This window comes from Malaya genurostris, chromosome 2 (genome assembly GCF_030247185.1).
Source record: "Malaya genurostris strain Urasoe2022 chromosome 2, Malgen_1.1, whole genome shotgun sequence".
Classification (NCBI taxonomy): Eukaryota; Metazoa; Arthropoda; class Insecta; order Diptera; family Culicidae; genus Malaya; species Malaya genurostris.
The window spans coordinates 80,690,372-80,701,969 of NC_080571.1; the positions used below are offsets into that span (position 1 = coordinate 80,690,372).

General features: G+C 40.3%; 1 protein-coding gene across 1 annotated transcript in view; it reads right to left on the reverse strand.

Moving 5' to 3' along the window:
* Positions 1-1,951, reverse strand: part of LOC131428127 (RNA polymerase II-associated protein 1) — a 58,583-nt gene extending 56,632 nt beyond the window's left edge. Inside the window, exons 1-2 of the mRNA XM_058591810.1 lie at positions 1,724-1,951; positions 13-1,655 (exon numbers count right to left, since the gene is read on the reverse strand). Of these exons, the coding sequence (XP_058447793.1) occupies positions 13-1,655; positions 1,724-1,877 (1,797 nt within the window). The 5' untranslated portion in view covers positions 1,878-1,951. The remainder of the gene's footprint in view (positions 1-12; positions 1,656-1,723) is intronic.
* Between the last annotated feature and the right edge of the window lie 9,647 nt (positions 1,952-11,598).

Below are 11,598 nucleotides of genomic sequence, written 5' to 3' on the forward strand. Positions count from 1 at the left end.
AATTCAACTTACATTTATGTCACTTCTGGTAAAAACGTACCGCTTCAACAAACTGACCACGTGAAACCGATTGAGAAACTGTTGGTAAAAATCATTCCCATGGGAACATAAAACCCGCAACAGCTTTATTACTAAATGATGCGGCACGTGTTTTCCCTGGGCCTCAATCGAACCGAGATATTGCTTGATCAATCCTTCCATTAACTGCTCGTTGGTAGCAATTTTTACCGCAATCGTACCGTTGGTTCTGGCCAGCCGAATCAGCAGCTTAGTGCAACTAATGGCGGTGGTTCCCTCCGGACGCATCGAGAACAAAATATACCGAATACGTTCCAGAATGTTGGTGCGCAGTAAACACTCCAGTAGATCCGTTTCGGCCAGATGAAAATCGTTCATCGTTTCTCGGTTAGCCAGATCGTCCGGATCGTCATCCAGGTGAGCTTCAAACTTAACCTTTTGGTGTTTGCTTTTACTTCGTGGATTTCCGGACTTTAGACTCAAAGAATTGAATCCACTCTCGAGATTTTTCTGACGTTCTTCTTCTTTCTCCGAACGACTGTGCGTTACATTCAATCCCATTTCCGGTTGATAGATACCTAGTTTCGTATCATAGATAGTATCCAGCAATGTTTCATCCGTGTCGTTGTAAAATAATGATGCCAATGCTCGGGAAGCAGCTTCCACTACAGCCGGCGTATTTTCATCCAAAGCAAATCTTAAAAAGAAAAATATTTTCGAAATAGGAAGCTCCAGCACACCGTCATAAAAGCCTTGATTGTAAATATTCAATATTCCAGCGATTGCATTGAGTGCTGAGATTCTTTGCTGTAAAACGTTGGCTCTGGCCAAACGGAACAGCTCTTGCAAAGTATAACCCGGCCGATCAGCATCCTCTCCGTGAAGGTAAAGCTCACGATCGTCCGTTTTGGCATCTTGTTCTTTGACGGTGTACGGCTGGAGTGTTCCCTTCCAGTCAAATCTTGCCTCAAACGATTCTCCCGGTTTCAAATCATTCAAACTTTTCTGTATATTCTTAGTCCACTCCAGTTTTTCCGGTTCTAAAATGTCAAAATTTATCCATTGATCCGAGCCTTCAAGCTTCAGCACATCAAGATCAGTAGTCTCCACCGATTTTTCCTCAATTTTTTCAGCTGGAGCTGTTTGAGGCTTTGGATTAGGAGCATTGTTTTTGTTTCTGGATTTTAAAAATTCCAGCAGTTTAGGATCCATTGTGTTCATGAGATATTGCTTCTCTTTCAGGATTTCATCCTCACTCATCTGATTCAACTTTTGTAAATTCTCCTCATGAATCTGCTGTGCATCGACATCCACCGTATCGTCACTTTCAGTACCCAACCCAAACCGAACTTCTTTTCTATTTTCAACTTGATCGTTTTTCATGTTAAACATTTGAGCGAACAAACTCTTCTTTCCAGTCCGCTCTTTCAGAAGGCCTTGTAAAGGTATTGGCTTAGGAAAAGCCTGTTTCGATACATTAGCTTCTTCTTCTTCAGGCGGCTCCATTACCACGGATGGATGTTTTTCAACAATCTCCCCGATGATCGTATTTTCCGGAACCAACTCCTTTCGAACTGGTTCAGTTTGTTGAGCTCTTTTAAGATTGCGTCGACGAGCAAACTCCGACTGGCGTTGATCTATGAAAGTTTATAAAAAAAAACGTGGCATTGAACATGTAGACAGAAACCAAAACATTCTTTAATACCTTTTCCATTGGAATCGGCATCATTTTCACGCTCAACACGAACAACTTTGGCAGCTGGTTGAAAGCTGGTATCCCGATTCGTTTCGGCGAAGAAATCTTGCTGCATCTGCAGGATGTCATTCTCACTGTCGTTTTTTGACGGACGCTTAATCATTTTAATTTCACTCTAATCCGCGAAGTTCAGCTCCTACCACGATAATGAGTAATCAGCTGTGTTTTGTTTGCGAATTGTTGCAAATCCACACCCACCGGCTGCCGGGAAACTCTCCTAATCATAGCAGCACATGTTTGTGTATGGGTTAGGACCGATTGTGCCCATTTCACTTGCACCCACTGCACCTGATCCAGTTAATCAGCGAGAATGTACACTGAAAAAAGAGATCCCATAATATTCATTTGAAAAATCACACGAGCTCGATTTGAAAACATGTGTCCCGAATAAAAATTATGCCCAAGGCAAATAACATTCATGTTAATACCACGAATGTATTTATTGATCAATATGAATACAACTAAAGCATATACATCCAATAAATTTTATGCAGATTTCACACGTGAGAATAACAGAAGTGTTGTTTAACAGTTTTGAAAATGTGAATTTGAACGATCGCTTGCTTATTAAAATTTCCCTGTCCCTGGCTAAATTAGACGGTATAATCGATAAAAATGTAATATACAATATTTTTCTGGATTTCCTTACAATACCAGAATATTGAGTTGACAATTCCAGGATAGCGTTTGCCATCGACCACTCCATGCTGTATTTATTTCAGAGCAATGCCGATATTACGAGAATACTTGCAATTATATTGGGCATCAGTTGCATAGAATAGATAATTACCATTTACGCTAGAAAAGTTTAGCATTTTTACTGCTTCTTTTTTTTTTTTTTCCAAATAAAATTTTTATTAGGCTCATTTGCTTTAGCTTAACATGGCCGATTGTCTTGTTGTTAGGGAGAGAGAAAGGGATGCCGTATTACGGGGCGGCATACTCCCCAGTTAGTAAGGGGACATAGGGAGGGTGGGACCTACACAGTATTGAATTGAAATTTGAATACATCATTGGTTTGTGGCATACATCTTTTAGACACATTTTGCGTTCGATGAATCTTCATGTTTTTCAGCTTGTAGCAATGAAGAGATTATTCTGGATTGGGATGCTTCGTTGGTGTGTTCTGACGTTGATGTGACGTTTTTGGGTAGCTTCCAGCAACTCAGTCAGTTCAAGGCAGGTGCATGCTCCGAAGCATCGTTTACACAGGCCATACTTCCAGCAACGTAAAGAAGAGTGCGGTAGAGCTGTAGACGAGAAAGAGATAGGGAGAGCACTAAATTTGAGCATTGATAGTTTTCAAGAAGTTATAGATGAGAGTCATATAAGGAAGATTTCGAGTTGCCAAGACGTCGCGGACTGGTACGAAGGGTGGTATACCTCGGGCCCGAAGGGAACCTATGAGTTGGGACCTGGCATCACAATACTCGACACATGTCCAAACAACATGTTCGATGTCATGATAACCCTCACCGCAAACGCAGACACCACTCTCAGCGAGCCCCACACGACGGAGATGCGCGCTGAACATATAATGATTAGACATGAGCCTTGACATTACACGAATAAAGTCTCGGCTCACGTCTAACCCCCGGAACCAAGCTTTCGTCGATACCTGTGGGATTATTGAGTGTAACCATCGTCCCAGAGTTCCACTATTCCATGTATTCTGCCAGCTAGCTAGAGTTTTCTGACGACAGCAACTGAAAAATTCATTGAAGCAGATTGGTCTTTCATAGATATCACCTTCTAGTGCGCCCACCTTGGCTAACGAGTCCGCCCTCTCATTGCCCCGTATGGAACAATGTGAGGGGACCCAAACCAAGGTAATCTGGTATGATTTTGCAGATAAAGCACTCAATTGTTCCCGTATTTTCCCCAGGAAATACGGTGAGTGCTTTCCAGGCTTCACTGAACGGAGAGCCTCAATGGAACTGAGACTGTCCGATACAATGAAGTAGTGATCTGTGGGCAGAGTGTCAATGATCTCAAGGGTATACTGAATTGCAGCTAGTTCTGCGACGTAAACTGAAGCTGGATCACTGAGTTTATAGGAAGCGGTGAAATTTACATTGAATATACCGAAGCCAGTGGACCCGTCTAGATATGATCCGTCAGTGTAAAACATTTTATTACAGTCGACTTCTTTAAATTTATTATTAAAAATTTTTGGGATCTCTTGAGGGCGTACAGGATCCGGGATTCCACAAATTTCTTCTTTCATGGATGTGTCGAAAAACACAGTAGAATTAGAAGTATCCACAAAATGAACACGATTGGGAACAAACGAAGAAGGATTTATATTCTGAGCCATGTAGTCAAAATATAAGGACATAAAACGGGTTTGTGAATTGAGCTCGACGAGCTTTTCAAAGTTTACTATCACCATCGGATTCAAAATGTCGCATCGGATTAGCAGTCGATATGAGAGATCCCAGAACCTGTTTTTCAACGGTAAGACGCCCGCCAGCACTTCAAGACTCATCGTATGGGTTGATTGCATGCAACCCAAGGCAATACGTAAACAACGATACTGAATTCTTTCCAGTTTAATGAAATGAATATTCGTAGCGGAGCGGAAACAGAAACATCCATATTCCATTACTGACAATATCGTCGTTTTGTACAACCTGATCAGGTCTCCTGGGTGAGAGCCCCACCAAGTTCCGGTTATTGTACGAAGGAAATTGATTCTCTGTAGGCATTTTCGTTTCAAATACCTAATGTGACATCCCCAGGTACCTTTGGAATCGAACCAGACCCCGAGATATTTAAATGTGAAAACCTGAGCTATGGTTTCACCCCCTAGTTGAAGCTGTAATTGCGCAGGTTCTCGCTTCCTTGAAAATACAACCAGCTCAGTTTTCTCCGTAGAGAACTCGATACCCATTTGAAAAGCCCATGTCGACAAGTTGTCGAGGGTATCTTGCAATGGTCCTTGGAGATCGGCAGCTTTGGGTCCTATAATAGACACAACACTGTCGTCGGCAAGTTGTCTTAGCGTGCAAGATGTGTTGATACATTCATCAATGTTATTTACGTAAAAGTTGTATAAAAGGGGGCTTAAGCATGAGCCCTGAGGAAGACCCATGTAACTGAATCGCTTTGTCGTCAAATCACCATGCTCAAAATGCATGTGTTTCTCGGACAATAGATTATATAAAAAGTTGTTCAAAACTGGTGAAAGACCATGCTGATGCAACTTCTCAGATAGAACGTTAATGGAAACTGAATCGAATGCCCCCTTGATGTCGAGGAAAACTGATGCCATTTGTTCTTTACGAGCAAATGCCATTTGAATTTCTGTTGAGAGCAACGCAAGACAATCGTTCGTTCCTTTGCCCCTGCGGAACCCAAATTGTGTACCTGAAAGCAATCCATTTGTTTCGACCCAATTGTCTAGACGGAAGAGAATCATTTTCTCCAACAATTTCCGAATACAGGAAAGCATAGCAATCGGCCGATACGAATTGTGATCGGAGGCTGGTTTTCCAGGTTTTTGAATAGTAATAACTCTCACTTCTCTCCATTCGTGTGGGACAATATTACCCTCGAGGAACTTGTTGAATAAATTCAACAAGCGCCTTTTGGCAGAGTCGGGCAGATTTTTCAACAAGTTGAATTTAATTCTGTCTAACCCCGGGGCTCTATTGTTACACGACAAGAGCGCAAGTGAGAACTCTACCATCGAAAACGGTGTTTCGTTTGTATTCAATGTCGCGACGCGGGATATCTTCTGTTCCGGAACAGAATCAGGACATACTTTCTTAGCAAAATCAAATATCCAGCGGTTAGAATATTCCTCGCTTTCGTTCGCGTGATTTCGATTGCGCATGCGACGGGCCGTATTCCAAAGAGTGCTCATTGCTGTTTCTCTCGTTAATCCGTCAACAAACCTTCGCCAGTAACCGCGTTTCTTAGCTTTAATCAGACTTTTCATTTGAAATTCTAACGCCGCGTATTTCCGATAATTATCTGGAGTTCCGTTCCTTCTAAACGAGATGAAGGCTGAAGTTTTTTTTCGTTTTCAGCTCTGAGCACTCTTTGTCCCACCATGGGTTGGGAGAACGCATACTAGTTTGCGCGCTAGGTACTCGTTTCGTCTGAGCTTGAATTGCGGTGTCAAGAATCAAGCCAGCCAAAAATGTATACTCTTCCTCCGGAGGAAGCTCCTGTGATGTTTCTAGTTTCTCAGATATCGAGCTCGCGTAACGTTTCCAATCAATGTTTCGTGTGAAATCGTACGAAACATTGATTATTTCCGATGGTCTTCCACGGTTGGTGATAGAAACTATGATCGGCAAGTGATCGCTACCGTGAGGATCACAGATTACCTTCCACTTGCAATCTAACTGTAGCGATGTCGAGCAAAGGGATAAATCCAGCGCACTTGGTTGTGCTGGCGGTCTAGGGTTCCGTGTCATTTCTCCCGTGTTTAGAATTGTCAAATTGAAGTTGTCACACAGATCTTGGATTAACGAAGAACGATTATCATCATATAAGCAGCCCCATCCTGTACCATGCGAGTTAAAGTCCCCTAAAACCAGCCGCGGTGAAGGAAGAAGTTCTATGATGTCTGCAAGCCGACGATGCCCTATCGAGACTCTGGGAGGAATGTAGATAGAAGCTATACATAGATCTTTGCCTTTAATATTAATTTGGCAAGCAACAACTTCAATTCCCGGTGTCGAGGGGAGGTTAATACGATAAAATGAATAGCACTTTTTAATCCCTAAAAGTACCCCTCCATAAGAGTCTTCTCGGTCCAGGCGGATTATGTTAAAATTATGGAAGTCGAGGTTGATGTTAGAAGTAAGCCAAGTTTCACTCAAGGAGAATACATCGCAATTATGAGTATGTATTAAGTGTTTGAAAGAATCAAGTTTTGGGATGATACTTCTGCAATTCCACTGAAGCACAATTATCATATCTTCGATTCTCAGTGGTAAATTATCCATCAAAAGATACGATCGCTGCAAGGAGGGGCCATTGTTCAGTCAACTGTTTTAAAAATGTCCTTACTGTTGGCAGTAGAGCAGTTAGGAAGCTTTTCAGAGGATCAGTAATATTGAAGGCTGTTAATATCCAGTCCACGATATCAGAAAATTTCAATAATCCAGCGTTTGTTGGATTTTCTGGTTGTGCTTTGGGGTCATTCGGGTTTTTTGATGCCCCAGGAAGTGCTGGGTACTCCTTATCATCCCTAAGTTTTTTGAACCCAGGAGGTGTTTGCTTCGGTTTTGAGTCAGCACTTTTTGTTTCCGTTTGGTTCTTTTGTGACGAAGAGGACAGTCTGAGGCCTTTACGAGGAAGCTTGGGAGAAGCCAGATTTTGTCTTTTCCTGCTTCCTTCAACCTGTGTGTAGGAAGGTCCTTCGCCTGGGTCGTCAGAGGTATCCTCTTCAACTGGCAAGATTGCAAACGGGTTCTCAGGGGTCGATGGAGTGGTTCTTTTTAAGATTTCCGCATAAGAACGTTTGGAACGTTCTTTCACGGATCGCTTCAATTTCTCCGCACGCTGTATGTACGTAGGGCACACCGAAAGATCATGAGGATTCTCCCCGCAGTAGCAACACTTTTCCACTGCTCTTCTGCAGAGATCGTCCTCATGGGCCTCTCCGCATTTGCCGCATCGCAGTTTGTTGCAACAATAGGTTGCCGTATGACCTAGCTGTTTGCAGCTTGTACAATGCATTACCCGCGGTACATACAGCCGAACAGGTAGACGAACTCCACTCACTACCAAATAATTTGGAAGTGCAGATCCGGCAAAAGTCACGCGAAATGAGTCCGATTGGTAAAATTTACCATCTATCGATTTGGAGTGCAATTGCTTGCACTCCAAAATTTTCACTGGTTGAAGGTCGGGGTTTTTGAAACGGCCTACCCCGTCCTTCATCAGATCTTCGATTGTCAGACTTTCGTCACGGACCACACCGTCGATCTCCACCACATGAGACGGGACGTACACGCGGTACTCCTTCGTGAACAACTCGCTGGTAGCAATCTCGTTTGCTTGCTTCAGGTCGGACACAACAACGCGTAACTTGTTTGGCGAAACCTTATCTATTGTTTTTATTGCCGAGAAATGTTTTTCCAGGTCCCGAGCAATATTTAAAACTCTGAGAGACTTTAATTTGGGCCGGAAGTATACCACCCACGGACCCCCCGAGCCATCGTCCTGGTAAACTTTTTGGCGAGCAGGCAATATCTTAGAGGGAGATGGAGGCATCGGAGAGGGAGATGGCATTGGAGAGGGAGATGGTATCGGAGGGGGAGATGGTATAGGAGGGGTAGATGGCATCTCGGAAGCAAACTCAGCCTCTAAATGTTCTTCGTTCATTCGTTCAGCTTCGCCCTCCTCCGAGACACCCCCACTGTCATCAATATTCATATTTAAAGTGCGGGAGTAAAGAAGTCTCCCGCACTTGAAATGAGAAAGAAAGAAATAAAATGAAAAGAAAATATATGAATAGTAAAAGTTGAAAGAAAAAGTTTGAGAAAATACTTAACAGTATGTCACGGTAAGCTGTTAGGTGAGTTGCTCCTTCACTCCTTCGTTGTGCTTCAGCGTGACCTTGACTCAGGATTTGGCTGCTGCGATGCGGGTAGTAAACAATAGAAATAACTGCTGCCCGAGGATAGCACAATAGCGTCTACTGTCGATACCGATACAAAACCGGTGCACAGACAGAACTCACTTGCGGGGATGCTACTTTTTATCACTTTTATTTAATGCCTATACTACAGCCTCTGCTGTGATAGGCACCTTCGTCTTACCGATGTCGATTGTTAAAAAAACGCGTGTGCTCACTTCGAACATTCGGTTACGAATGATTTTACTGCTTCTGATTGTAATTAATTTCTTTGAATATAATTTTAAGATGGTGAACCAACTTCAAATAAAGTTAATAACATATCACATCAGTAATTCTTATAGGTAAAGCACATAAAATGTACGACCAACTCTAATAACATTCATTGCCATTTCACTTAAACAACATTGGAAGGACCAGTAACTCTTATTAGTATTTCACATAGCATATATGTGCTCGTTCCAATATATGTAATAAGATTCATCTTTCATCAATCTAAGTGATTCGCACATAGAAGTTATATGAAACTACATGGAGAAAATGATGTTTTACAGATAACTTCTGCGTGTATTTTAATTTAAGGGTAGCATTCTGTGACGCGAATTATAAAAATTAATCGCTCTTATTCTGAGTAACGACGTATTGGTTTTTCGATCGAACATGGTTCGGTCGAATCCTAGCTACCTTTGATTTTGCTAGCGTTATTATGAATACGAATGAAATACGATCAAAAAACGATACGTCGTTATTCAGAATAAGGGCGAATATTTTTAAAATGTGGGATACACTTAGATTAGAAATGAACGAGATAATTCAAATTAAATTGCAAAAGAATTAAAAACCGTATATGTGAACAGAAAGTGAATTAAAAATATTTTGTAACAGTGTTAACTTCAGGATATAATATGATATATAAGACTTTTGATAAATATGTTGGCCCACTTTGTAAAAATATCCACCAAATGTTGTAATATCTTTGAAAAACCCTTCCGTAAAAAAAAGTAGTTCAATGTGATTAGCTTCAAATTGATGCAACATTAGTTACTTAGCATCGGTTAAATCCATAAAGTTTGTTGGGTGGGCCAAAATAAATTAAGTGGCGGCAGACCAGAAGCAAGTAAATATTGTAACAATACGGGTTTGATTTTGTATTGCGTTGGAGGATGAGAAGTAGGCACAATTATGTATATAGTTTTGGCAATATGTATTAAAATCGGTATCCTGCATAAAATTCGCATCGACGTATACAAATCAATACTTTACAGGTAATTCTGTATGAATGGCAACTTAAGTGATCGCTGGACTGCTTGAAGCGCCATTAGGCGAACCGCTACTTGGTGATCAATTCACCAAGCAATCGTTACATTTCTTACGCATATTGAGATCTCTACTTGGGTTTACTACAATTTTAAAACGAAATTACCGCACCTAACTTTTCGCATAAAAAATGAACCTAGTAATTCATACTAGAGACAAAGCTGTAAATTGTCAGTCATGTCAAATGACCTTGACATACTGACTAAAATCATCGTCAACTGTAATCGACAAGTCAAAGTGTCTGTCAAATGAGATACTCGATAGTTCAATGACCAAGAAGAAGTATACTCAGTCAAAGACAGGTGACGCATTTTGTTTTCCCTCTCATTTTCCTATTCCCTGTTGAAGTTAAAAAAACTCCATGAGAGTACTAACATAAACATAAATTGATAAAGCTAATTGTTCTTTGTAAAAAGTCATCGGATTTCGGAGTTTATTGGTGTACATGAATTTAATTCAATGTTTATGCTGCTTGATTAACATTTAGTCACATCTTAATCAAGCAGTGACAGGAGAAATGACGATAATATCAATCGCATCGGCAATCAATGAGCGTACTGGTGAGTATAATATCAAGAGAATTTAAGTTATGACAGATCGACTCTCAGACACTCAATAAATGACGATTGGTAGAGCCTGGTTGGCAGCAGTCCAGTGACATAAACTTTCCAGTCTTCGTCGTGCAAAGTTGCTCGTTGATAGTGACATTTAGCAGCTCTGACTAGAGATGGGCAAAACCATTCGTTCTAAAGAACCGCTCAGAGCTTTATAGTTCATCCAAAAGATCTAGGTTTGTTGAACCGTTCTTTCGTTCTTCTGAGATTTTGTATGTTCCTCAAAAAAATAACCATAAATTATCCCGAATAAAAAATATTGTAGAAAAACTATATGATTTGTTGTTACAAAACCTTGCACAATTTTGCTTTGACCATTGAAAAATATTTTAATGTATTGTTATACACTATTCAATTAATTGTGAACATGCTTTTCACAATAGAATGTATAGGTTGTTAAGTATCGTACAATTCTAATCATAAAATTTTCTTATACATTTTTTCTCGGAAAACAATTAAATATACAGTTTGCAAATTGTTTGAAACTCCACGTGTACTATAAATTCAATTGTGAATCGTAGAAACAATACATTGAATCGTTGGAAATGAAAAAAAATCTTGTCAAGATACAATAAATTGTATTATAACCCACAGATCTAATTGTGAATCAATTGTTTATGCTGTAAAATCAATGGTTTTTTACGGGATGTTTTGTAGTAAATCAATTTAATGATAGTTACAGCATTTTGAAATTTTCACTCATAATTATTCCTTTTTATGTACCTTATTTTTACCATATTCCTGAAACCAGAGACCATTACGCAGTTAATGTGTTACTCTATTAAAAAATTCTATTTCTAATTGCCACCAGTTCACTCATTCTTCTAGAAGAACTAGTTCTTTTGAACCGGTCGCGAACGGATTACCCATTTCTAAATCACACATAACAGTCACATAGGAAACTTCAATAAAAATTTTCGATGGAACGATTGGTTTATTTTTGCTTTTCCGACTGGAAGTAGTTTAGTATTATTGTATCGAACAATAAAGGAAAAGCTTGTAGGTTGTCAAAATTATCTATAAGTGAGAAATCCAGAAAACATAAACAGGAAAATTGAATTTAAGTTTGTATTTTGCGTTCTTTTGGGATACTGCCAAATAGGCCACCTGTTTCATTCACTCTAAAGAGGAATTCCGCAGCATAGATCACTGAGAGCATAGATAACCTCATAATAGTGTGGCCTGTGATATTGCATGTATCACTTAAATAGGACTCCTCGACGAACTCGACTCACCATCAGTTTCAGTTCAATTATAAATTGAAGCTTCCGTCTAGTATTAAGATTATATTTCAT